At 39.8% G+C, this 27,659-nt stretch overlaps 1 protein-coding gene across 1 annotated transcript in view; it reads right to left on the minus strand.

Annotated features, from left to right (window-relative positions):
- The window catches only part of LOC130909395 (dynein axonemal heavy chain 9-like), a 238,714-nt gene that overhangs the window by 199,010 nt on the left and 12,045 nt on the right, over positions 1 to 27,659 (minus strand). Inside the window, exons 8-11 of the mRNA XM_057825789.1 lie at positions 21,172 to 21,324; positions 18,822 to 18,947; positions 8,202 to 8,441; positions 6,941 to 7,101 (exon numbers count right to left, since the gene is read on the minus strand). Coding sequence (XP_057681772.1) covers positions 6,941 to 7,101; positions 8,202 to 8,441; positions 18,822 to 18,947; positions 21,172 to 21,324 — 680 coding nt within the window. The remainder of the gene's footprint in view (positions 1 to 6,940; positions 7,102 to 8,201; positions 8,442 to 18,821; positions 18,948 to 21,171; positions 21,325 to 27,659) is intronic.

Consider the following 27,659-nt stretch of genomic DNA (forward strand, 5'->3'; position numbering starts at 1 on the left):
CCTCCTCGCCTGGGTCTCTCACTGCTGTATGATTGCTGCCAAATTGTAATAAATTGTCAACTTGTGTTTCGAAGCCTTTTCCCAGATTGAAAATGGAGTCAGTACAAGGGGTTAAGACTAAGATGAAGGCGTGGGGTTTGGCCTTTTGGCTGGGTTGTCGGAGTTCCACCGGTACAGGTCACTAGAACTGCGCTAGTAGGGTTCCGGCGGTTCAGCTTGCATGATTACAGCAATCTGGCTAAAAGGTCAGATTCCTTCAGGGGCAGTATTGGATTTTGCCCCGCCAGCTATATAAATGCTGCCGTCTTGAGCTCGCAAAGGATTTTGAGCTATCATGGCGGAATGCGAAACGTGTGGATGACTCAATAACAAGCAATAAGAAAACAAAACAATATCCTGAGCATTCTTTTGATTGTGGAAAATTTCCGTTCTGGCGTATGATTCAATTGCAACTGGTAACTGTGAGGGATGCCCAACAACTTAACAAACATAAGACAAGACACAAATATTATAATTAGAGATGTGACCGAAAATTCGGTGTTGAAAATGGCTAAAATTGCATTTTCCGTTTTCGGTTAAAGGCCGAAAGTTTACCACCGAAAAGTGTGAAGAACTGAAGGTTTGTGCTACGTTTGTACTTTAAAAATTTGACATTTGTGCCGCTATCGTTTTTGACACATAAAGATCGGAATTTATAGTGATGACGTCATCCAGCCCCATGTATTGCCCGGGTGGAGTGGCACCCCCAGCACCACCCTTAGTTCCGCCCCTGTATAGTACAGTAATTTATTTGGTGTAAATTGATTCTGTTAAAAAACTTGACTTGCCTGAATTTAGTTTTTAATTAAGACAAACCAACTCATTATGAAATTAATTTGGAATTGAATGACAAATTCAATGGCGGGCACCAAAAATCAACCAAAACAGCATCATAATACGAAAGGAAAATTCCACTTCTACTCTAGCCATGCCAATTTAAATGGCAAATTCTTGCCATTTGTATTCTTATGAGCAGTAGGCTACAATTTCTCTGTCTTTGCTGAGCAGTCATTGTGCATAACCTCATTATATGATAATAGAATCAGCTCCTGTGCTTTGATTAGCATTGAGGCTGATTAGCAATACCAGTGATTTCTTCTCTAACACGACCTGTCAGGACTAACTGTCAACTAATTTAATATCAATGAAGCCAGCAGCATGGATATGAACTGATGGAGACAATCAAGACTTCATCGATCAGGTTGATAACTACACCGGTTTGCCTTCAATACCAGTGTAGTGGCAATTTTAAAGAGTTGCTGGTTAATAAATGATGTTTTGGAAGACAGGGAAGAGTGAAAACCATCAAAAAAGAGACAGAAAATGGGAGAAGACAAATTATCCCATCTGTACATAGTGTATAAACTAAATATAAATGCCAGGAGGCTTTGCGGTAGTCCCTTGAAATATGGGCAGAAATCTCACATTCTGTCATTTCCGAAGCTGATTTTAAAGGGCATTATAAAATAAATTTAAATATATCAGCCTGTCTCCGGGAATCATCATTCTATTCCTGCATTTCTGTGCATCTGCTTTGTGTATGTCAGTAAAAATATTCCTGACATAATGCAGCACCATTTTAACTCATGTAGTAAATATTCATGCACCAACCAATGAACAAACCAACCATGGTTTTCAGCTTTTTTCCACAGGGGTCGCCACAGCAAAACAGTCGATTTACACCACAGGTGTCAAACCGATTCCAGAAAGGGCCAAATGGGTGCTGGATTTTGTTCCAACCGACACCGTGCAGAGAGTTTAACCAATGAACTTCCTAATGAAACAAGCAGCACCTGACAAAATTTAACTGATTACACATGTAAAAGATCTGATTGGTAAAAAGGTGTCCTCTTCATTGGTTGGAAAGCAAACCTGCACCCACTTGGCCCTTTCTGGAATCGGTTTGACACCTGTGATTTACACGCAGGTTTTAAGCCTTTCCTGATGCAACTCGTACCAAAATAAAAGTCAGTGTTGCCCTACGACAGCCCCAATACATAAGTCTGAAAGGGGCTTATCTGTTGCTGTGTGCTGGATTAATGTACAGTGGGGCAAATAAGTATTTAGTCAACCACCAATTGTGCAAGTTCTCCTACTTGAAAAGATTAGAGAGGCCTGTAATTGTCAACATGGGTAAACTTCAACCATGAGAGACAGAATCTGGAAAAAAAAAAAAAAAAGAAAATCACATTGTTTGATCTTTTTAACAATTTATTTCCAAATTAGAGTGGAAAATAAGAATTTGGTCACTTACAAACAAGCAAGATTTCTGGCTGTCAAAGATGTCTAACTTCTTCTAACGAGGTCTAACGAGGCTCCACTCGATACCTGCATTAATGGCACCTGTTTGAACTCATTATCGGTATAAAAGACACCTGTCCACAACCTCAGTCAGTCACACTCCAAACTCCACTATGGCCAAGACCAAAGAGTTGTCGAAAGACACCAGAGACAAAATTGTAGACCTGCACCAGGCTGGGAAGACTGAATCTGCAATAGGTAAAACGCTTGGTGTAAAGAAATCAACTGTGGGAGCAATTGTTAGAAAATGGAAGACATACAAGACCACTGATAATCTCCCTCGATCTGGGGCTCCATGCAAGATCTCACCCCGTGGCGTCAAAATGATAACAAGAACGGTGAGCAAAAATCCTAGAACCACACGGGGGGACCGAGTGAATGACCTACAGAGAGCTGAGACCACAGTAACAAAGGCTACTTACTATCAGTAACAAAATGCGCCGCCAGGGACTCAAATCCTGCACTGCCAGACGTGTCCCCCTGTTGAAGCCAGTACACGTCCAGGCCCATCTGCGGTTTGCTAGAGAGCATTTGGATGATCCAGAAGAGGACTGCGAGAATGTGTTATGGTCAAATGAAACCAAAATAGAACTTTTTGGTAGAAACACAGGTTCTCGTGTTTGGAGGAGAAAGAATACTGAATTGCATCCGAAGAACACCATACCCTCTGTGAAGCATCGGGGTGGAAACATCTTGCTTTGGGGCTGTTTTTCTGCAAAAGGACCAGGACGACTGATCTGTGTAAAGCAAAGAATGAATGGGGCCTTGTATCGAGCAATTTTGAGTAAAAATCTCCTTCCATCAGCAAGGGCATTGAAGATGAGACGTGGCTGGGTCTTTCAGCATGACAATGATCCCAAACACACAGCCAGGGCAACAAAGGAGGGGCTTCGTAAGAAGCATTTCAAGGTCCTGGAGTGGCCTAGCCAGTCTCCAGATCTCAACCCCATAGAAAATCTGTGGAGGGAGTTGAAAGTCCGTGTTGCCCAACGACATCCCCAAAACATCACTGCTCTAGAGGAGATCTGCATGGAGGAATGGGTCAAAATACCAGCAACAGTGTGTAAAAGCTTGTGAAGAGTTACAAAAAACATTTGGCCTCCGTTATTGCCAACAAAGGGTACATATCAAAGTATTGAGATGAACTTTTGGTATTGATCAAATACTTATTTTCCACCATGATTTGCAAATAAATTCTTTAAAAATCAAACAATGTGATTTTCTTGTTTTTTTTTTCCACATTCTGTCTCTTATGGTTGAGGTTTACCCATGTTGACAATTACAATTACTCTCTATTATTTTCAAGTGGGAGAACTTGCACAATTAGTGGTTGACTAAATACTTATTTCCCCCACTAAGTCTGAAAGGGGCTTGTCTGTTTAATGTGCTGGATTAATGTATGCATTACACTTTCCAAATATTATAGGTTTCCCGAAGGATGTTGATTTTGCAGATGCCTGAAAACTCGAGACAAAATGCCCCTTAATCCTAGCACCACTATCAAAAAAATGAACACTGTGGCTTCCAGCAAGGGCACGCAGCATATGGTGAATTCTTGCTACAATGTCCGCTGATCTGGCCATCAAAGCCCATTGTTTCTGCTTTGTTCTGGCTTCAAATGGAATACCGGTCAATCTGGCTGATCTGGAGATGCATAATCACACGCTGTTGTTTGCCAAATGGCTCTGCGAGGCAGGTATTCATCTCTGTGTTGTTAAAACTTTATCGGGAATTCTGTGGAAACACGTGCTTGGGAACAAACAAAAATGTTGATCTCGTTCCCCTGTTGGGTCAACCTGAAAGCTTTTGCTTTGCGTGTTCCAAAAGAAGATTACTGGAACATTTGTTTGTCATCATGTATCTAGCAAACATGTTGATGTATCTAATGCTGCAGCTATCGATTCTTTTAGTAGTCGATTAATCAATCAACTAGTTAGTTCGAATAATCGAGTGATCGGATTAGAAACATTTTATGCATTGCAGAATCAATTTAAGGAGATTTAAAACAAAGATTGCCAAGATTACACGTTCAAAAGAGCATTAAACTGAGGGTAGTTAGGGGCGGGGATTGGCTGGGGCCCTGGTGCTTCTCTCGCCCTGCTGCCAGAGGTTCTGGCGGACGGGGACCCGCCTGCAGTAGTCTGCCTCTTAACTCATGCACTCTCCACTTTGTATTGTAAATATGTTTCACCTTGGAATCTATATACTCATTCATACCTCTGAGGAGAGTCGGAAGGGGGCCCTACAGTCCCGGGACGGCTCCCCCTTGATTTAAATGCATCACACAACAAGGGTGTGGGACGGCTCGGACCTGTTGGATTGGGTGACATAACAGTTGCCTCCTCACGGCAGGCCCTGCCATTCCCGCAACTCTTTTAATGCACCACATAGATCATACTCCACAGGGGACCTTCGGCGAGGGGCGGTGGGACGGGCGGCTGGGGAGAACTTCCATGCGGCATCTCCAATTTAATGCATACACTACCCTCCCTTCACAATCACATCACGGTGCTGGCTGCCAGTTGGGGACCTGGCAGCCACAGTGGGTGGTAGGTGGGTCCCAAACTTTTTCTGTATGGCGTGGCTGCTAGCCATGGGGGGGGGGGGATCCTGTCCTGCCCTGGGCTTAGCGGGCTGTGCGTGTGGGTCCCGCAGTGTGCAGTGTCGGTTGGGGGGGCTGCTGCAGTGGTTCGTGGGCGGTCGAGACTTTAGGGCTTGGCGTGGTGGGTGGTGGCGCTTCTTTTCATCCCATCCCTGAAAGCAGGTTGATGGGGCTGTGGATGGCCCGGGGCACCACCCTGTATCCCGGGGGTATGACGGCAACCCTCTTGCTGGCGCTGCGGGAGGAGGGATGGGTTGCGTTGGTTGGCCACCCGATTGGCTGGGGAAGGGCCCTGGGGCGGCTCCCGCCCGGCATTTCCACCTGTCTGCAGGACTACCACATCTCTGATGGGATTCACGCATGACTATGTGCAATTAGACACACTCAGGTAGAAAAACTGTTATGATTAGCGATCAGGCAGCATAGAATAGGATGCCAACATTTTCCCACTCACAAAGGTTTCACACAAATACTGGGTTCTACACCTCACATGGCTGATTTGGGTACACTTCACTCCTCAAAATCACTAATCTTTCTGACTGCCGCCCCCCATTTTTCCTTGTTCATCAAGCCCCCCCACAATGTGTCCAGCGGAAATACAACTAGCTAACGATATCACCAACATATTCATAGTTAGTGTAGACTTTCAATATATTTGTTTTTGTTGTTTATGTTTCTTCTGTCTATTTCCCATTTTATTTTTTTCAGTGCCCCTATAACCCCGACCTGTTCGCTGCTTTCTCCTAATAAATAAGCAGTGTTGTTAATAACGGCGTTACAATATAACAGCGTTATTTTTTTCAGTAGTGAGTAATCTAATTAATTACTTTTCTCATCTTGGCAACGCCGTTACCGTTACTGAGGCGGGAAAGGCGTGCGTTACTATGCGTTACTAAGTTGGTTGAATAAAAAAAAGTCAGAGAGACGGACTAACGGAGACGAGAGAGCAGGGCAGGAGTGGAGAAGACGCTGTTGCAAACGCGATGCTAGGTGGCTCCAATAATACCTGACTGTAGCCTACAAACTACGCCCACATGATACGGTAGATATCACATATTATAGAACTAGATGCAAAAGATAGACACGGCTGGATTGGCAACATGTTTTAAGAACTACATGCGTTAGTAAACAGCCGCCATCTTAAAGCAGTAGACCTCTCAGGAAGGCTCTGTTGTAGAGATCCTTCCTAGCGAACCTACTTTTTTTTTTTTTTTTTTAAATCTAAAATGGTCCTAAATCGGCAAAATCTTGACTTAAATCTATCTTTAAATGATGAAACAGTTTTAAAACTTACACATGTTGAAAGTAGACCGAAGGGAACTAATGCAATAGCGGGAGCAATTTTAACAACTTTAACGGTTGATTCACAACTTTAAATGACTTCCACACATAGCAAAGGTTACTATCTAGTTATCGCAATACCCTTGTGTCTAGTTAAGTGGAGGGTAAAGAATTGGGCTAGGGCCAATTGTCCCAAAAACCCTTTAAACTTCACATTGTGTGACCTTTTTTTTTTCTAAGAGAAAAAAAAAAAAAAAAAAAAAACATGAAAATGATCACTAGTTACTTTGCCAAGTAACTAATTACTCTTAAATTCAGGTAACTGAGTTACTAACGCAATTACTTTTTGGGAGAAGTAATTTGTAACTGTAATTAATTACTTTTTTGAAGTAAAATTAACAACACTGTAAATAAGGCACGTTGAATGATCACAATGGGAGTATAGCATACTCCCATGTGATACATTAAAACTATTCAGACCAATCCGACACTCAGATTTCCATTCTCTGTGTCAAGCAGCTGAACAGGACAGGTTCAAAACAAAAAAAAATTCTGCAAAGCATTAAATGTTCCTAACCGGATTCTTCGAACTAACTAGTTGATAGATTAATCGACAGCTGCTGCCCTACAAGAAACTAGAAATAAATTTTTGCATTCATATTATAAAAATCACTAACAATTATTAGAGGCTATTGAAATATAATAACACAAACATACCTGTCTGTGAGAGGTGTGATGACGAGCCGTGGTGTGTTACCCAGATACTCATAGGAGTAGCAGAACTGTGCATCACAGATATTTGCAAAACAATGCCGCTCTTTCTCATCCCAACGGTGTCTCAGTTGTGAAAGCCACACAAATGCTTGGGAATTATCCACCTAAAAATGAATGAAAAGAAAGTGTCAAGATTAGCAACATAACTCAAAATAAGTTTATTATCCCTCACGCGAATTATGTTATGTTAACCACATATTGTACCTCACCAGGGGCAGAGCTTAGGGGGGGTGCTCGGGGTGCGGCGGCACCTGGGCGTAAAGGGGGTGTGGTTGGGCAAGGTGAGAATCAAACAGAAAGGTAAAATGATGCGTGGAGATGTAATATACTGTTTACTTGTTAAAATTCGGGCTACAGCTAGCGGATTAGGAACATTATAGCATTGCAGAATAAATTATAGGATACGTAAAACAAAAGTGTTTATGCTTGCAATAGTATTTATCTTGGCTTGCTCAGTTTACACTTTCAAAAGAACATTAAATGCGAAAATAAAATTCCTGAGTGTTTTTTCAAACTATGCAGGATTGCACTTTCATTTCACAAGAGAAACAAAATGAACAAATGTTCATTCATTCATATGCATTTAAAAATAAATTTAAATACCTGAGCTTAGATTCAAACAATAAAAAAAAAATAAATAAATGAGGATCTAAGTACTACAACAAAAGAATAGCAAAAGTCTGCTAGCTTAAATGCTATAAAATGCTCACAATTTTTTTTTACAATGCTCTTAAATCGTTCAAACATATAATTTTACACAAAAACTGCTAAATGTACTTCAAAACTAAATAACACATGCATAAACAAACATATTAGCTCAAACAAAAACATACCTTATGTTGGTCTTAACATAGAGCAGCTGGATTCAGAAACGTTAGACAAGTTGTGGCCTATTCACTATTGCCACTAGAAGACAGTCTATCCACCCAAATAAATAATACTAAATGCAAACACTTTCAAAACAAACCATGAAGACGTCACTCTAATTAAACGAATCCTCAAAGCAGGCAAAATCTGATTCGAAAGCCTTTTTCTAATCGAATTACTTGAGTTAAGTGTCGATTAATCATTGCGGCACTACTTAAAAAAACACAAGCCGCAGGTTTGTTTTGGACCCACAATCCTTCCAAACAAGATACGTTTGAAAGCTCCTTTAGATAGCGTTACAATATTTTCACTTCCCAATCTAAAGGGTCCACTTTACCTTCTGCGCAATCATCTTGGCAACAACATCTCTGGCATGGACATCGATCGTGCAGATGGTCATGACCTTCTGCCGATCTCCAGGTGAAAGCTGGCCAATCAGCATGGAAATGAGGGTGTTAAGCTGAGACACCTGTTTCTTATGGTAGTCCTTTAGAGCGCTATCATAGCCTTCTTCCAGACGGGCGAAAGCCATTCCCACATCAGATGTCCACCAGATCTGAGTGCAGGTAAGTGCCACCTGAAGTAGACATTAAAATAATTACCTTGATGCAACTCAGGATGGCTAAAAATAGTCATTTAATTTGCACATTTATAGACGTCCATATGCTTCATGCATAAAATTGTTTGTAATCATCCTTTTGGGAAATTACCCTAAGTAACTGCGACTGCAAGGTTTGTTTTGATCAAATACGGTCTTGATTTTAGTCTTCCTGATCATTCAAAGAGTTTAATTTTTAATAAATCGAATTTAATTAATGAATTTAATAAAGAGAAATTTGATCCATGTTAAACATGTACAGGTACGGAAATGTTTGTTCATTTGTAAATCACTAACAGTTTGGTTTAGCAACATCAATTTCATGTATGAAAAAACTAGGGCTGTCAAACGATTAAAATTTTTAATCGAGTTAATTACAGCTTAAAAATTAATTAATCGTAATTAATCGCAATTCAAACCATCTATTAAATATGCCATATTTTTCTGTAAATTATTGATGGAATGGAAAGATAAGACACAAGACGGATATGTACATTCAACATACTGTACATAAGTACTGCATTTGTTTATTATAACAATAAATTAACAAGATGGCATTAACATAATTAACATTCTGTTAAAGCGATCCATGGATAGAAAGACTTGTAGTTCTTAAAAGATAAATGTTAGTACAAGTTATAGAAATTTAATATTAAAACCCCTCTTAATGTGTTCGTTTTATTAAAATCAAATTCAATCAAAAAATAAACTAGTAGCTCGCCATTGTTGGTGTCAATAATTACACCATGCTCACTCATGGTACTAACCCATAAAATCAGTTGGACCCAAACAAAACAGGTAACAAGCGGACATTACACTGTTCTGTCATTTTAATCTGTTTGAGCGGGGCATGTGCCTTAATTGCGTCAAATATTTTAACGTGAAAAAATTAATTACCGCCCGTTAACGCGATATTTTGATAGCCCTAATATTTTCAAGCGAAGAAAAAGTCACTTCAATTAAAAAAAAATTGTTTTGAATGCAAAAATAAATTTGAAACTCAAAAAAATATATTTGAAAACTTTTTCTATTTTTTTTTTTTTTTTTAAGTCAAGTTTTTTTTTTTTTTTTTTTTGAAACAACTTTTTTGATTGAAGTAATGTAAATTTGCGTTTGGACCACATTTTGGCTAGGACTTTTGTGTCTTTATTATTCAATCAAAAAATAAGTTGCTTCAAACAAAAAAATATATATTTTCAAAAGAAAAATCACTTCAATCAAAAATTAAAAAAAAAATTCAATTGTAGAAAAAAAGGTTTGAATGTGAAAAAATATTTGAGACTCAGATATTCGCTTTAATCAAGTTGCTTTAATCAAACTATTTTTAATCAAAGAAAAAAATCATTTTCAAAAATTTTTTGGGGGGGGAAAATATTTTTAAGTAGATTTAGTAGATTTCACAGTAGATGTGCTAAGTAATACGGACTAATCAGAAGCGGCTTGCCAGTGTCAACCTAGCCACAAAGGATGTTTTATTTACACCAGGAAGACCTAAATGAATCAGCAGTTGCATGGAATCTTAACTAGGGTTGTTCCGATCATGTTTTTTTGCTCCCAATCCGATCCCGATCGTTTTAGTTTGAGTATCTGCCGATCCGATTGCTTTTTTTTGCTCCCGATTCAATTCCAATCATTCCCGATAATTTTTCCCGATCATATACATTTTGGCAATGCATTAAGAAAAAAATGAATAAAACTCGAATATATACATTCAACATACAGTACAAAAATACTGTATTTGTTTATTATGACAATAAATCCTCAAGATGGCATTTACATTATTAACATTCTTTCTGTGAGAGGGATCCACGGATAGAAAGACTTGCAATTCTTAAAGGATAAGTGTGACTTTGTATATTGTGACTAAATATTGTCATCTAGTGTATTTGTTGAGCTTTCAGTAAATGATACGTTGGCCATTTAACCGTTCTGCCCAAATGCATGATGGGAAGTGCAACCATGACTGTGCGTAGTGCGTACCAATTGATATATCATCTCTGTGTTGGGAAATAACATAGGGTGTTAAGAAAAAGATCAACTACTACCTTTCTTCCCCACATTGCTTCCCAAGATATTTGTAATTGTTGAGAGCGGTATTGTAAGGCTTTAGCCAATTAACAAAAGGCTCTAAAGGCTGCCAAAACTCACTCTACTCATTTTACGCTGCCTTTTAACTCTATATATAGGTAAAATGGTGCCATTACACATTGAACGCGACATTGCGAGAGTGGGTCGTGCAGCGCATGCGTTGATTGCGATAAATACTTTAACGTGATTAATTTAGAAAAAAATAATTACCGCCGTTAACGCGATTGATTTGATAACCCTACTTCAAGCCAAAACTAAAGACTCTGGATGAGTGTAAGACATTTTGTTAATACAATTAGAAAACGATTTAATTAAAAAAAAAATATATATATATATATTTAAAAAAGGCATGGCCGATATTTTTTTGCCGATTCCGATACTTTGAAAATGACGCGATCGGACCCGATCGATCGGCGTCCGATCGGTACATCTTTAAATGAGACTATTTGAAGTATCAGAATTCTCTGGAACTTCTAGTGTTAAGCTGTCAGTTTCCACTGTGAGAAACATAATAAGAAATGGAAGAACACAAACATGATTCTAATTAAGGCCAAACATAGCAAACCAAGAAAAATATCAGCGAGGGGCAAGAGTGAATGGTCAACGACAACCCAAAGATCGCCACAAACAACATTTTGCTGCAGATGGTGTCACTGTGCATCACTCAACCATTCAGCACACTTTCCACAAGTAGAAGCTGTATTTTTCTTCACAAATGCCACAAACAGACTCGCACATTTGTATAAGCCAACTTCATTATGGAACAAGGTACAGCGGACTGCTGAAACAAATATTTGGTGATAACAAGGTGTGTTATGCATGGTGATGAAAGTACACTGCATTCCAAGAAAAGCACTTGCTACCCACAGTAAAAATTTGCTGGCAGATTCATCTTAGTGTGGGGCTGTGTGGCCAGGGAAACCTGTTAAAAATGACTGTTGGATGATTTCCACTCAACGTCAACAGATTCTTGGAAATAATATTCAACAGTAAAGTTATGCCAGGGCTAGACATTTCCACTAAATGCTTAAAATCTACATTCAAAGGAACAAGCACAATGTTCTAGGAAGGCTATCCCAGTCCAAGTGTCTGAATATTGTCGAAAATATGTAGGATGATCTACAGTCCCTGACAAAAGTCTAGTCGCTTATCCATTTTGTAGAAACAATCGCTAATAACCTGACTTTTAATTATTCAGTTGGTTTCAGAAATGGCTCAAATGAAGAGCCAAGAGCCTCCCAAATGATGTTGAATGTACAAAAATATATTTGTTTCACTGAAAAACGATTTATCATTTAATGAAGACATACAGGTCAAATTTTGGCAAGACAAAGGTTTTGTCGCCTACAGCAAGTAGTGTGAAAATTGAACAAAAAATGTACCGCATTGGCCCGAATATAAGACGGCCCTGATTATAAAACAACTCTTTTTCAAGACTCAAGTTTGGGTTTCGTCTTCCATGCTTCCTCTTTCATCCTAGCCCAGACATGCTCAATGATGTTCATGTCTGGTGACTGGGCTGGCCAGTCCTGGAGGATCTTGATCTTCTTTGCCTTGAGGAACTTTGAGGTAGAGATTGAAGTATGCGATGGAGCACCATCCTGCTGCAGAATTTGTCCCTTTTTATGGTTGGGAATGTAAGAGGCAGCTAAGATTTGTTGATATTTCGGACTATTTATCTCTCAGGGTGCAGACAATTAAAAAAACGTGTGGCATTTGCTAAGGCCCACAGCCTGTCAAAAGGATATACGCTGGAAAAGTGGCGAAAGGTGGATTTTTCAGATGAATCTTCCATTGAATTACACCACAGTCGCCACAAATATTGCAGGAGACCTACTAGAGCCCGCATGGATCCGAGATTCACTCAGAAAACAATGAAGTTTGGTGGTTACTGTTAGGTTTTGTGTTGGTTCCCTCCTAGAGTGTTCCTGTGAGTGCCCACTGATTTCACCTGTTGTGCCTGCTCCTAGTTTATCCGCCAACCTGCATCCTTCTGTGTCACCCATCTGTTCCTCATTGTCTCGTTTCCCTTGTCTCTGTGTGTTTATAAACTCCAAGTTTCTGTCCACTCCTTGTTGCGTCATTGTCAATGTCAATTTCAAGTCCTGTCCAAGCCCTCGTCTACCAGTCCCTCCGATTAAGTAAGTTTTGTTTGAACATTGCCTTTTTGATCCCCAGTCCTTTTGGTTGTACTTTGTGTTTTTGTTAGTAATTATTAAAACGTTTTTTGAGTTCACTGCCACCTGCCTTGCCATTTTCACTTCAATTAAGCGCTTTTGGTAGCCATCCACAAGCTTCTGGCAAGCTTCTGGTTGAATCTTTGACCACTCCTCTTGACAGAATAGGTGCAGTTCAGTTAAATTTGATGGATTTCTGACATGGACTTGTTTCTTCAGCATTGTCCAGAAGTTCTCAATGGGGTTTAAGTCAGGACTTTGGGAAGGCCATTCGAAAACCTTAATTCTAGCCTGATTTAGCCATTCCATTACCACTTTTGATGTGTGTTTGGGGTCATTGTCCTGTTGGAACACCCAACTGCGCCCAAGACCCAATCTTTGGGCTGATGACGTTAGGTTATCTTGAAGAATTTGAAGGTAATCCTCCTTCTTCATTATCCCATTTACTCTCTGTAAAGCACCAGTTCCACTGGCAGCAAAACAGCCCCACAGCATAATACTACCACCACCGTGCTTGACGGTAGGCATGGTGTACTTGGGGTTAAAGGCCTCACCTTTTCTCCTCCAAACATATTGCTGGGCATTGTGGCCAAACAGCTCGATTTTTGTTTCGTCTGACCACAGAACTTTCCTCCAGAAGGTCTTATCTTTGTCCATGTGATCAGCAGCAAACTTCAGTCGAGCCTTAAGGTGCCGCTTTTGGAGCAAGGGCTTCCTTCTTGCGCGGCAGCCTCTCAGTCCATGGAGATGCAAAACACGCTTGACTGTGGACACTGACACCTGTGTTCCAGCAGCTTCTAATTCTTGGCAGATCTGCTTTTTGGTGATTCTCGGTTGAATCTTCACCCTCCTGACCAATTTTCTCTCAGCAGCAGGTGATAGCTTGCGTTTTCTTCCTGATCGTGGCAGTGACAAAACAGTGCCATGCACTTTATACTTACAAACAGTTGTTTGCACTGTTGCTCTTGGGACCTGCAGCTGCTTTGAAATGGCTTTCCTGACTTGTTCAAGTCAATGATTGTTCAAGTCAATAATCACTCACAAGAAATTGCTAATTCGTGTTGCTGTATGTATATTTTTGACCCAGCAGATTTGATCACTTTTTCTGTTAACCCATAATAAAGTCATAAAAGAACCAAACTTCATGAATGTTTTTTTGTGACAAAGAAGTATCTGTTCCAATCACTCTATCGGAGAAAAATCAGAGTTGTAGAAATAACTGGAAACTCAAGAGAGCCATGACATTATGTTCTTCACAAGTGTATGTAAACTTTTGACCACAACTGTAAATAGTCTGAAATATCAACAAATCTTAGCTGCCTCTTACATTCCTAACCATAAAAAGGGACAAATTCTGCAGCAGGATGGTGCTCCATTGCATACTTCTATTTGTACCTCAAAGTTCCTCAAGGCAAAGAAGATCAAGATCCTCCAGGACTGGCCAGCCCAGTCACCAGACATGAACATCATTGAGCATGTCTGGGGTAGGATGAAAGAGGAAGCATGGAAGACGAAACTCAAGAATGTTGATGAACTCTGGGAGGCATGCAAGACTGCTTTCTTTGATGTTCCTGATGACCTCATCAATAAATTGTATGAATCCTTGCCGAAGTCCATGGAAAATATTAAATTTGGATCTCACAGCACCACTACTTAATTCGCTTATGTTATGTAACATATTTTTGTATTTGAAGTATCGTATTGGCCCGAATATAAGACGGTGTTTTTTGCATTGAAATAAGACTGAAAAAGTAGGGGTCGTCTTATATTCGCGGTCTAGACGTTATAACCATTCACGACGCTAGATGGCGCCAGATATCATTGAAGCGATGTTCTGTCATGACAGCTCTCAGCTACTCTCAAGTTTAACCAGTTTGCATTGTTTTATTGCAATGTTTTTCCTTATTCAGATTTGTTTCAAGACTACAGTTACAGTTAGACTTTACTTTGATGATTAATGCAGTTATTGCAATTTTGTTGTTTTATCACAATCGATTGATATATTTACATTTGAAAAATCAGAGGCCATTCATTTACGAATGTGATTGCACTTTAGTTTACATATCTAAATGTTCAGATATTAAGATTTGAATGAGGCAAAATAACATGCTTTTTCTCTCAAATATATTGTTATAATCCCTTGTTTCGGATGCACTGTAATTATTTTCTGTATAAAAATTAAATTTGGTGTTCAAAAAGTCTTTTTTCAAACTTGAGTCTTGAAAAAGAGTCGTCTTATAATCAGGGCCGTCTTATATTCGGGCCAATACGGTACATTTTTTGTTCAATTTTCACACTACTTTCTATAGGCGACAAAACTTGTCTTGCCAAAATTTGACCTTTATGTTTTCATTAAATGATAAATCTTTTTTCAGTGAAAGAAATATGTTTTTGTACATTCAACATCATTTGGGAGGGTTTTAGCTTTCATATGAGCCATTTCTAAAACCAATTGAATAATTAAAAGTCAGGTTATTAGCAACTGTTTCTACAAAATGGATAAGCGACAAAACTTTTGTCAGGGACTGTATCCTAGAGCGTGCTGTCCATCCTCGGCAACCATCAAACTTAACTAGACTCCTTTTTTTTTTTTTTAAGGAGAAATGGTCAAAAATGGTTTCATACAGAATCCAGAAACTCATTGTAATTGTCTAGAAGCTATTATTTCAGCAAAAAGATCTCCTGAACACTGAGGTGCCCACATTTTTGCACCTGTATTATTTTCATTTAAAGCACATTCCGTAAATGATCAAACTTGGTTGAACTTTTTTTTCGATTTCCAGTTCTTATTAGCCCCATATCACCCAAACAAGCGAATAATGATGCATCTCAGGTGTAAAAAAAATGTCATTTATTCCTATTCTTCCAAAGCAAAATAAGTCATCTAATAAAAATTTGCATTCAGAAGACATGCTCTCATGAATTAAAAATGGGCTAAAGAAAAGGGCAGACGTGTTCTTGTTGGTAAGGATGCAAATTAATCACATCATAATATATTCGCTAACTCATTCTGTTTTATGGTGGGGTCATATAATTAACTCAGAAGTCATTTCTGTTTTGGGGAAGGCATTAAAATGTAAAGCATGACAGTGGTGGATAAAGTACTCGCTTTTTTTTTTTAACAAGTAAAAGTACAGATACAGGGGCAAAAAAAATAGTGAAAGTACATGTTCAAAAGAAAAGTAAAAATAGTCTACCGATGCAAAAATGTGATTTTATATATGGCGGAAAAGACAGACAAGACTGAAAAAGCAGTTTCTGCTCTTGCACTCCTCTTAAAAGAAGCTGCTGTATTTTAAGCCAAAATAACTGTGGTTTTTGATAGAAAAAAATGTCTATATGCTGCCATGGTAGATTCATGGTGCATTAAGCCCCCGAACAATTTTTAATTTGTCCGTTTTACCCTGAAAACCCCCGTTTACAGACGTCGCGCAACCGCTTTGGTTTCAACCCAGCCATAAAACGAAGGTAATTAACTATATTATTCAAAATGTCTGTCATTTTTAGCTTAGAATCATTAATTGATGTCTAATATTTTGTTTAAAAAAACGACTTAAAAAAAAAATTATTCACTCGCATATTTTAAACACACAATGAAAAAAAAATGGCGTCTGTAAAAAAGTCACGGATATCTACCTCATACCTATCGCTTGATTGTATATTTTTTTTGTTACTGTCGCATTTTCTCCGATATGCTAGATGATAAATAATCGATCCAAACAAAGAGAAATTGAAGAAAAAAGTTTAAAAGCGCAAAAAGAAAATCTCGACCACTCCTTGATGTCTGCGATTTTCTGCATCGCTACCCTTGTTATATGGCCATGTTTCCCCCATAAAATCCCCCCAAAAATCCAGCTGTGACCATTCATAGCTGTGTCTTGACACTCAGTGATACATGCTAAATGGAGTTTTTGGATCGAAACAAGGTAAGTACGCTATAATATCTCGTTAAAGTCATGGCGTCTGTAATTCTGCTCTCGCGTGCTCTCACCTCCAGATAGGATTTTGCTGTTTAAATATTTTTTTTTCGAAATGCCCTCCTGTTCAAAAGTTTTCTTCCCCCAGAAAATTGAGATTTTAAGCTTTCCAATGATGTATCACACATGCATATCAGACACTTATGAAAGTTGGCCAAATTGGGGGTCTCAGAGTGGAACTTCAACTCACCAGAGTGTTTTCCGCCATACATATATTCACGCATACCCAGTGCTTAATTTGTAAATCATAAGGTGCCGGAACGCAAAGTACATATGACAGCGCAGGGATGACGACACGAGCACAGGGCCTGGACCATACGCAGAAAATGCTGCTGAAAACAACACGTAAATGCCCACTTGCCATGCTGTGGGATTTACAAATCTCAATTTCAGATAATATCCATGGTATAAATTTTATGACAACAATTTACAATTATTTAGACTATACTCTGCACAATACAGGCAGTCTAACTTGTAAAACATAAATATATATATATATATATATATATATATATATATAGTGCCTTGCAAAAGTATTCGGCCCCCTTGAATCTTGCAACCATTCGCCACATTTCAGGCTTCAAACATAAAGATATAAAATTTTAATTTTTTGTCAAGAATCAACAACAAGTGGGACACAATCGTGAAGTGGAACAACATTTATTGGATAATTTAAACTTTTTTAACAAATAAAAAACTGAAAAGTGGGGCGTGCAATATTATTCGGCCCCCTTGCGTTAATACTTTGTAGCGCCACCTTTTGCTCCAATTACAGCTGCAAGTCGCTTGGGGTATGTTTCTATCAGTTTTGCACATCGAGAGACTGACATTCTTGCCCATTCTTCCTTGCAAAACAGCTCGAGCTCAGTGAGGTTGGATGGAGAGTGTTTGTGAACAGCAGTCTTCAGCTCTTTCCACAGATTCTCGATTGGATTCAGGTCTGGACTTTGACTTGGCCATTCTAACACCTGGATATGTTTATTTTTTAACCATTCCATTGTAGATTTGGCTTTATGTTTTGGATCATTGTCCTGTTGGAAGATAAATCTCCGTCCCAGTCTCAGGTCTTGTGCAGATACCAACAGGTTTTCTTCCAGAATGTTCCTGTATTTGGCTGCATCCATCTTCCCGTCAATTTTAACCATCTTCCCTGTCCCTGCTGAAGAAAAGCAGGCCCAAACCATGATGCTGCCACCACCATGTTTGACAGTGGGGATGGTGTGTTCAGGGTGATGAGCTGTGTTGCTTTTACACCAAACATATCGTTTTGCATTGGGGCCAAAAAGTTCAATTTTGGTTTCATCTGACCTTTAAACTTCTCCACAACAGTATCTCGGACCTGCTTGGTGTGATCCTTGGTTTTCATAATGCTTTCTGCACTTTAAACAGAACCCTGAGACTATCACAGAGTAGGTGCATTTATACGGAGACTTGATTACACACAGGTGGATTCTATTTATCATCATTGGTCATTTAGGACAACATTGGATCATTCAGAGATCCTCACTGAACTTCTGGAGTGAGTTTGCTGCACTGAAAGTAAAGGGGCCGAATAATATTGCACGCCCCACTTTTCAGTTTTTTATTTGTTAAAAAAGTTTAAATTATCCAATAAATGTTGTTCCACTTCACGATTGTGTCCCACTTGTTGTTGATTCTTGACAACAAAATTAAAATTTCATATCTTTATGTTTGAAGCCTGAAATGTGGCGAAAGGTTGCAAGATTCAAGGGGGCCGAATACTTTTGCAAGGCACTGTATATATAGAGAGAGAGAGAGAGAGGGAGAGAGAGAGAGAGAGACAGAGAGACAGAGAGAGAGATTACAATAAATAACACACACCCATTGTTTTGCAAGTTTCACCCCCCCTGTCTTCTCTGGCTCCAAATTTCCCACCGCCTTACAAATTGTGCAGCCCAAAGAAGATTAAATAAACTAATTTATTGTTTAAAAGAAGTCTGATGCTTATTTTCATCTAGCTATTGTTCATATTTCAAGACATGTAAGAGGGTAAAATTTACTTGAAACACTAATTTCACTTATTTCTAGCAGATTTACACTGAAAACAAGGGAATTTAACTCGTTTTAAGGAGGCGTATGCAGCCGTTCATTTTTACCTGAGCTGGATAATCAAGCAACCATTGCTCCCTGGGTTTATCTTCATAGGTGCTCACTGACTCGGTCATCTCATGACGAACAGTGGCACGCATGGTGTTCAGAACTTGGTTCAACCAGACTTCCACCTAATACAACACACATGCATACGAAATATGATGTAAATGACAGTTTAGCTCAATTTCTTTACATATGTTTGTATATTTTTCCATATTTCTAATGAACACAACATGTAAAAAATGCATAGTGGATGAAAAAAAAATATTAACCTTTGGATTTAATAACTGTTTCAGGTGCCTTTGTGAGAAAACAACAACCAAAAATGTTCTGTATTTGCATATCAGTCTTAGACCATCATGTCAAAGTACCTCAATCAGGTTGAGGTCAGGATTCTTGACTAGGCCACTTATTTCTGTCTGTTTGATCACACATTTTCGATTGAAAAACAGATGTCCAGCTAATTGCCTTGATAATATGAAAATTTTTTCCTGTTTATAATAACAAGCCCCTGCAGTACTGAAACAATGCCAAACACCTCCATCATCTCAATTATTATTATTTTTTTACTTCACACAAACTGTCGTGTGTTTATTTCAAACAGTTCAAATAGTAAGCCAGCAGCGGTATGGAAGACAAGACCATTAATAGATAACGTGACCATTCCTAGGACCACGCAGTTTTTGTTTTTTGTAGATTGTAGATTTTCCGAGGTATTTTTCTTGAATAAAAAAATTCCACATCATTGTCTGTTTTTGTTTAACAGGCAGGTCAGCTCGAACCAGCATTGTTAATCTCACTTAAAAAAAAAAAAAAAAAGTCATTATAGTTACAAATTATTTCTCCCCAAAAGTAATTGAGTTCGTAACTTAGTTACCACATTTTAATTAGTAATGAGTAATTAGTTACTCAGCAAAGTAACTGACATTACGTTTCATGTTCTACACAATATTACATTATACATTCAATAGCATATTGAGGGATAAAAGTAACAGCTTATAGTTTGAAAATTACGGTAGATTACCATAATTTTTGGACTATAAGGCGCACCTGACTATAAGCCGCACCCACCAAATTTGACACAAAAATGGCATTTGTTGTCAGATAAGCCGCACTGGACTATAAGCCGCAGCACTCATCACTGTATTATGGAATATTTACACCAAAAGATAGTAACCGGTAACACTTTATTTGACAGCGGCACCGTAAGACTGTCATAAGACCAAATGAACCACCATGAAGCTTTGAACCAATGAGCTGAAAAGCTTCATTGCTTTGAGAAGCTTCATTTGCCCATCACTGCTCCACCTGCTGTCAACAATGTTGTCGTCCAACATGCCTCCTAGCATGCATTGCAGCACTACAGATGTAAATAACAATCAAAATTCATGTTCTATGCAAATTATTTATTCAGTTACTGTTTCAGTTGTTCCATTTATTGCTAGATATGGTATTTGGTAACTCTTTATTTTAAGTGGCGCCATAAAATTGTCATTAGACGATCATAATTATGACATGACACTGTTCTGACAGATAATGAATGCTTATACCAGATGTCATTTAGTGTTATGCGGCAAATTATCTCAGTTTTGAATGGATGTAAAAGATCCGAGCTGAACATAAATGGAGATAGTGACATAGTTTGCCGGATGACACTTAATGACATCTGTCATAAGCGTTCAGTAATGCTTGATAGTGTCATGTCATAATTATGATGGTCATAAGATTTATAAGACATATATGGTAACATTTTATTTGACAGTCGTGCCATAAGACTATCATAATTATGACATGACACCGCCATGAGCATTAACGAATCCTTATGACAGATGTCATTTTGTGTCATCGGCAAAATATCTCACTTTTGAATAGATTTAAAAGAACCAAGCTGGAGATAAATGGAGTTAGTGACATAGTTTGCCGGATGACAATGACATCTGTCATAAGCATACATTAATGCCCTTGATAGTGTTATAATTATGACGGTCTTATCATGCCGCTCTCAAATAAAGTGTTACCTATTAACCCAAAAAAATCAACAAATAAGCCGTGCTGGATTATAAGCCGCTACTGAGTGAGGGAAAAAAAGTAGCGGCTTATAGTCCGGAATTTACGGTACTCACTAATGAGAAAAATAATGCCGTTATTAACAACACTGGCTTTAACCAACCCCTACTTTCTCATGACATTGATTGGCCATGTTGGCTGACACCTGACTCTGATTATCTCTTCGAGGACTAATTCGCCAAGAGGTTCATGTACATTTTGAGATTCTGCAGTGATTGCCAAATCAAACTTGAACTCATTCTAGCAGTAATTTATAAGACATGAACATAAATTGCAAGTTGATTTTACCTGTCCAGAGCAGTCACAAGACTGATTAAAAGGCACATACTCCTCTTCTTTGCTATACATGCCCATGCCGGTCTTAGAAAGTTTTCCATTTCCATCTGGTTGGAACTGCATTTTAGCCATGTTGTCAAACAGCTTGGAAAGATGCCTCTGGACCTGAGAAAATGCAGACAGTGTAAAGTAAGTCAATATCGCCAATGTTTGTTAGAGTTTTTCTTCTAACTTCAAACTAGAAAGGCATGTTATGCTTTTTTAATTCCTAAAACTATTTAATAGGAAATCGTATTTAACAGCAATTTAATTTCACCTGTGCATAATCGGGGAACACAATTGTCTTCACAATAGAGAATGTCAGCGGCAAAAGTATGAGCAATAACGCCTCGTTGTGGCATCTCTCGGTACTACAACAAATCTGAGCTCAAACCCAAAACTGCTGGGGTAAAAAGCTGAAAAGTGAAAAATACATCTCATAACGTTATTTGCATAAATGTAAACGTTTACAGTGGTACTGTAATATGTTTTTTAAAGTGTAAATACATGTTTGTTTTTTTCCTTTGAGGAGGAGTGCGTCATTAGTACATTATTTTCACTTGTATCCATATGTCAACTGTGACATCTGGTGTGTAAGCTTGTGTAATTAGAATAGATGGATTCGTTGGGTGGGTGATTATGTTCCATGTTGGTATGTAGGAAGTGTTAAACAGTCTATTTATGCGACCGTGATATTTTGTTGTTGTTAACATTTGTTAATTTTGATAATTAGTGCGGAGTGTGAAGCATACTATTGATGATGATACATCAGGGTGTAAGGATAAATTATAACTAGACCCTATTTAAGGGTTACGAATCATACTTTTCCATCTAGACATACAGATAGTCCCCAGGTTACAAACTAGTTTCTCCCACGCTGGCGACGCAACCCGAATTTCCGCAAAAATCGGAATTAACCCTTTAAAAATTTAAACTATCCAAAAAGTCCAAAAGTATTGTATTTTGATTAATGGTGGAGGATACACTGCCCCCCTTTTAAACTGTCCTGTTCAGCTGTTTGACACGGAGAATGGAAGTCTAAGTGTGCGGTTGGTCCGAACGGTTTTAATGTTTCACATTTGAAAAGAAACACAAGAAAAGGAAGAAAAGAAACACAACAACAAGAAATACATTGAACGCCTACACTAACTGTGAATACGGTGGTGCTATTGTCAGCTAGATGTATTTCCGGTTGACACCATGTGGGGGGCCTGTTCACCAGGGAAAGAAGGGGGGGGATGGATGAGATAAGTGATTGGGAGGGGTGGAGTGTACACAAATCAGCTCTGTGATCTAGAAACCAGTAATCTTGTGAATCCATTGTGAGTGTAAGCCCGTTGGCAACCGACCCTACGCTGCCCCATCGCCAATACCGGCACCGAGGCCACCCAATCACATCCAGCCGTGCGATAGGCACCACCACAGAGCCACGACCTCCACCCAGCCAGTCCAAGGAGGGAGGGCGGGCGGGGGTGTGGGTGGGGGGTGATGGCCAGCGCAGGCCATCCCTACTCCCGCAGCCCAGCAAAGAAGCCGTTGTCACCCCCCAGGTATCCAGGGTGGTCCCCCGGGCCACCCGCGCCCCCATCAACCGGCTTTCACGGATGGGAAGACGGGACGCACCACCAACCCCACGCCCTCCCCAACCCCTGCCTGTCCAGCCAGCCCACGAGCCACAGCCGGAGCCCCCACATACCCCCAACGGCCCACCAAGCCCAGGGCAGGACAGGGTCGCCCGCCGGAGCAGGCGACACCAAGCCGACACACCGGCGTCCAGCCAGCGAGCCGTGACGGAGCGCAGGGCGGATACCCAGGCAGAGAACAGAGGGGAAGGCGGAAGCAGAAGCCAAGAACCCACCTCGGGGCGACGCGAGATTGGAGCCCTGACCTCCCCCCACTCCCGCGGCCGGCAGCCCAGGCAGAGGGGAGGCCACGCCCCGGGAGCCACGCTATAGAGAACAAGTGTGGGACCCACCTAACCCTTGGATTTTTTTTAACTATGGTGGTGGGCTGCATCGGAATCGGACAGCCTCACCATGTCGTGCCTCGGCAAACTTGCTTCATATCATGATAAATGAGATTTTTTTTTTCCCCCTAGAAGAACCACAACAAAGATCAATTTGAAATATTTCATTAGCCAGGCTAATATCGTAGCTTTCAGCTACGGTACATGTACGTAAAAAGCATAGCTGATTACAGCTACATTACTCATTTTACGAATGTCCCAGAGCTTGTGAAACTTTAAAAAAAAGCACATTTGTCAAGGTTTCGTCAGTTGTGATTGCGTATATCCATCCACCGAAACAGCCTAATAGCGCAGATATAAGTATACCTGCCCTTCTGCTATTGATGCGTTATTGACGTTGGCGCGGTGGCGCTCTGAAAATAGAGAAAGGCTCTATTTTGGGCCCCTTCTCTCAGCGCAAAGTAATTCAAACTTGCCGTTCGGCCCAAGACGGCCGTCCACTGCTCACTTTCGCGTAAAGGTCCAATCCAAAATACACAATGAATGGGTTGCCGCTGAACCCTTCACATTAGGCTGCCGCAAGTTTGAAACGGCCTAAAAAAAAATAATAATAATAATAATTTGCAAGGCGTGACGTCTTTTATTTTGGTGTGGCGGTGCGCCACAATAATTTATGTCTAGGGCAAACCCAAAGCTGCCCTCTCGTTTGGCCAGTTTTATCAGCTAATATATGTTTGTGGGTGCATTTGTAGTTAACAGCTGCAGTTTGTGGAATAATATGTGAGCGATTTGCTATGAAAATTGTAAACACGTTAGCATTCGTAACATTTAAGCGAGCAGACTTCTGCTAGGCAAACTAAGCTAATTTAGTCTGGTAAATTTACTAGGCTAATTTAGTCCAGTAAATTTACATTTTGATGCGAGGAGATGGACGTTTGAACACCAATTGTTTTGTGCCAGGTGTCTTATTGTTAAAATGTGTCTTTTTAAACATGATTGCACATATGTGTGCTAAAGCTTTTTAAATTATCAAAAGTGAAGGAAGGAAAAAGCTTTCAAAATCACAATTGCACTGTTTGCTGTCTGTCCAGCTGAACAACTTCATATTTAGTGAGGACAGAACATGTCAAATTAATACTATGGTGGACGAGACTGTCTTTAAAGTAGAAATCGCGTGAGTCGAGTACGTCGTAACCTGGGGACTACCTGTATTTATAAATACCACTACTGTATTGTGCCAATTTATTTTCAAGTGTTCCCTGACCAAATCCAATTCCAGCATCCTTTGTCTGAAATACTCTATCCATCGAGTCAGTGTCCTTTCTCTACACATGGCCTAACAATCTCAATCTGGCCTCTGTGGCTTGGTCTCCTTAATCTTCAAGTCCCTCCTGTAACCACCGATGAGCTTTACTTGATCGTTTCCTGCCACGTAACTTCCAAAAAGAATCTCAGCATTTTCAACTCAGCCACCTCAAGTCATTGCGACAATCTCCAAGCCATATAACATGACTAGTCTCAGCAGACCACCTGGTTTTATAAATCCGTCCTTTCACTTGAGCTGTTGCTCTTCTGTCACAGATAACCCCAACACTTTTCCCCTTCCACTCTATCATGCTTGTACTCCTTTTCACCTTTATCCCACAGTCCCCATTGCGCTGAGGAGTTGACAAAACTCCTGCAACTCTACTTGTTGTAAGCTCAACCAATCAACGAGCCTCCCTTTCATGAACACACGTACATTGTTGCTGCAGCTGACCTTTACTCCCTGTCGATTCAGCCCTAACTCCATCTCTAAAGGTTCTCTTCCACCTGCTCCTTATTCTCACAATGTCACCTGCAAACTTCCTTGTCCACAGAGACGCCTGTCTGACCGAACGTCCAAACATAAAGAGATGATCAGTAATACAGTGGGACAAATAAGTCTTTAGTCAACCACTAATTGTGCAAGTTCTCCCAATTGAAAATATTAGAGAGGCCTGCAATTGTCAACACGGGTAAACCTCAACCATGAGATACAGAATATGGAGAAAAAAGAAAAAAATCACATTGTTTGATTTTTAAAGAATTTATTTGCAAATTATGGTGGAAAATAAGTATTTGGTCAACACCAAAAGTTCATCTCAATACTTTGTTATGTACCCTTTGTTGGCAATAATGGAGGCCAAACGTTTTCTGTAACTCTTCACAAGCTTTTCACACACTGTTGCTGGTATTTTGGCCCACTCCTCCATGCAGATCTCCTCTAGAGCAGTGATGTTTTGGGGCTGTCGTTGGGCAACATGGACTTTCAACTCCCTCCAGATTTTCTATGGGGTTGAGATCTGGAGACTGGCTAGGCCACTCCAGGACCTTGAAATGCTTCTTACGAAGCCACTCCTTTGTTGCCCTGGCTGTGTGTTTGGGATCATTGTCATGTTGAAAGACCCAGCCACGTCTCATCTTCAATGCCCTTGCTAATGGAAGGAGATTTTCACTCAAAATCTCTCGATACGTAGCCGCATTCATTCTTTCCTTTACACAGATATGTCGTCCTGGTCCCTTTGCAGAAAAACAGCCCCAAAGCATTATGTTTCCACCCCCATGCTTCACAGTGGGTATGGTGTTCTTCGGACGCAATTCGGTATTCTTTCTCCTCCAAACACGAGAACCTGTGTTTCTACCAAAAAGTTCTATTTTGGTTTAATCTGACCATAACACATTCTCCCAGTCCTCTTCTGGATCATCCAAATGCTCTTTAGCGAACTGCAGACGGGCCTGGACGTGTACTTTCTTCAGCAGGGGAACACGTCTGGCAGTGCAGGATTTGAGTCCCTGGCGGCGCATTGTGTTACTGATAGTAGCCTGTGTTACTGTGTTCCTAGCTCTCTGTAGGTCATTCACTAGGTCTCCCCGTGTGGTTCTGGGATTTTTGCTCACCGTTCTTGTTATCATTTTGACGCCACGGGGTGAGATCTTGCATGGAGCCCCAGATCGAGGGAGATTATCAGTGGTCTTGTATGTGTTCCATTAATAATTGCTCCCACAGTTTATTTCTTTACACCAAGCCTTTTACCTATTGCAGATTCAGTCTTCCCAGGCTGGTGCAGATCTACAATTTTCTCTCGGGTGTCCTGCGACAGCTCTTTGGTCTTGGCCATAATGGAGTTTGGAGTGTGACTGACTGAGATTGTGGACAGGTGTCTTTTATACCGATAATGAGTTAAAACAGGTGCCATTAATACAGGTAACGAGTGAAGCCTCGTTAGAAGTTAGACCTCTTTGACAGCCAGAAATCTTGCTTGTTTGTAGGTGACCAAATACTTATTTTCCACTCTAATTTGGAAATAAATTATTTAAAAATCAAACAAAATGATTTTCAGTTTTTTTTCTTCCCACATTCTGTCTCTCATGGTTGAGGTTTACCCATGTTGACAATTACAGGCCTCTCTAATCTTTTCAAGTAGGAGAACTTGGTTGACTAAATACTTATTTGCCCCACTGTATCTTTTGCACCATATTACATTTTATATTATATTCATTTTTGTTTGTATATATTCCAGTTTCTATTTTACTTGTATCTATTATTATCTATTATTATTATTATATTTAATTTTTTTAATACTCTGTTTTTGATACTGTATGTTTGCACGTGGGGAGAGGGGAAAGCAATTTCATCTGTGCTGTATATTCTACTGTTGGTTCTAAAACACCTTCTTCAATTTAGCTGTTGACCCAGAGCGATGTGACAATGGCAGGGCATAAGGAGGCAGGAGTCAGAGAGTAGACTTTTACCAAGCTGCAGTTTGGGGAAAGGTCTGAGATCGGGCAACATGACTAAGAGCGTCTCATCGAAGTCTCTCTCAGAGCTCCCCGCGCTGCTGACTTTTATTGAGGGCTTGTTGCTGGGCAGAATATAGTTACAAGACTGTTTTCCAACGTGGCATTTTCGATCTGGCAATTCCTTATTCTAGTCATTGATTAAATGAACAGTCACACTCATTGATTAAATTAACAGTCACACTCTTGAGCGAGCGAGATAACTTTGTTTTGAACACACATTTGCACTCGAAGTAGCTTGGTGGAAAAGTACTGAGACCTTGTGTGATCAGCAGAATGTGAGCAATTGCCGGTAATAAAAATGTAAGCACATGATTATGGGCTAAAATTGTATTCTTCATAATAGCTTGGGAGAGTGCGTATAATAGCTATGGGAGAGCAAACTTGTATAACCCGCAGAGTATAATGGTCATATAATCAAGCATATTTTACATCTACATACATGCATACTTGACAATAAAGCTGACTCTGAACTTTGATATGTAAAGGTCATGAAAAACAATTGCGATTGAGGAACTCCTACCTTAATTACTGAAACACATTGGTAAAGTATCGGAAAATACTGGGCTGTATCCACTTGATATCAGATTGATGGCAGAAATAACCACGAAAAACACCACTAATAAGTGGGCAGAACGGTGTCCAAAGTGAGGTTGTTAAAATGATGAATGGTGCA

This window comes from Corythoichthys intestinalis, chromosome 21, assembly GCF_030265065.1.
Source record: "Corythoichthys intestinalis isolate RoL2023-P3 chromosome 21, ASM3026506v1, whole genome shotgun sequence".
NCBI lineage: Eukaryota > Metazoa > Chordata > Actinopteri > Syngnathiformes > Syngnathidae > Corythoichthys > Corythoichthys intestinalis.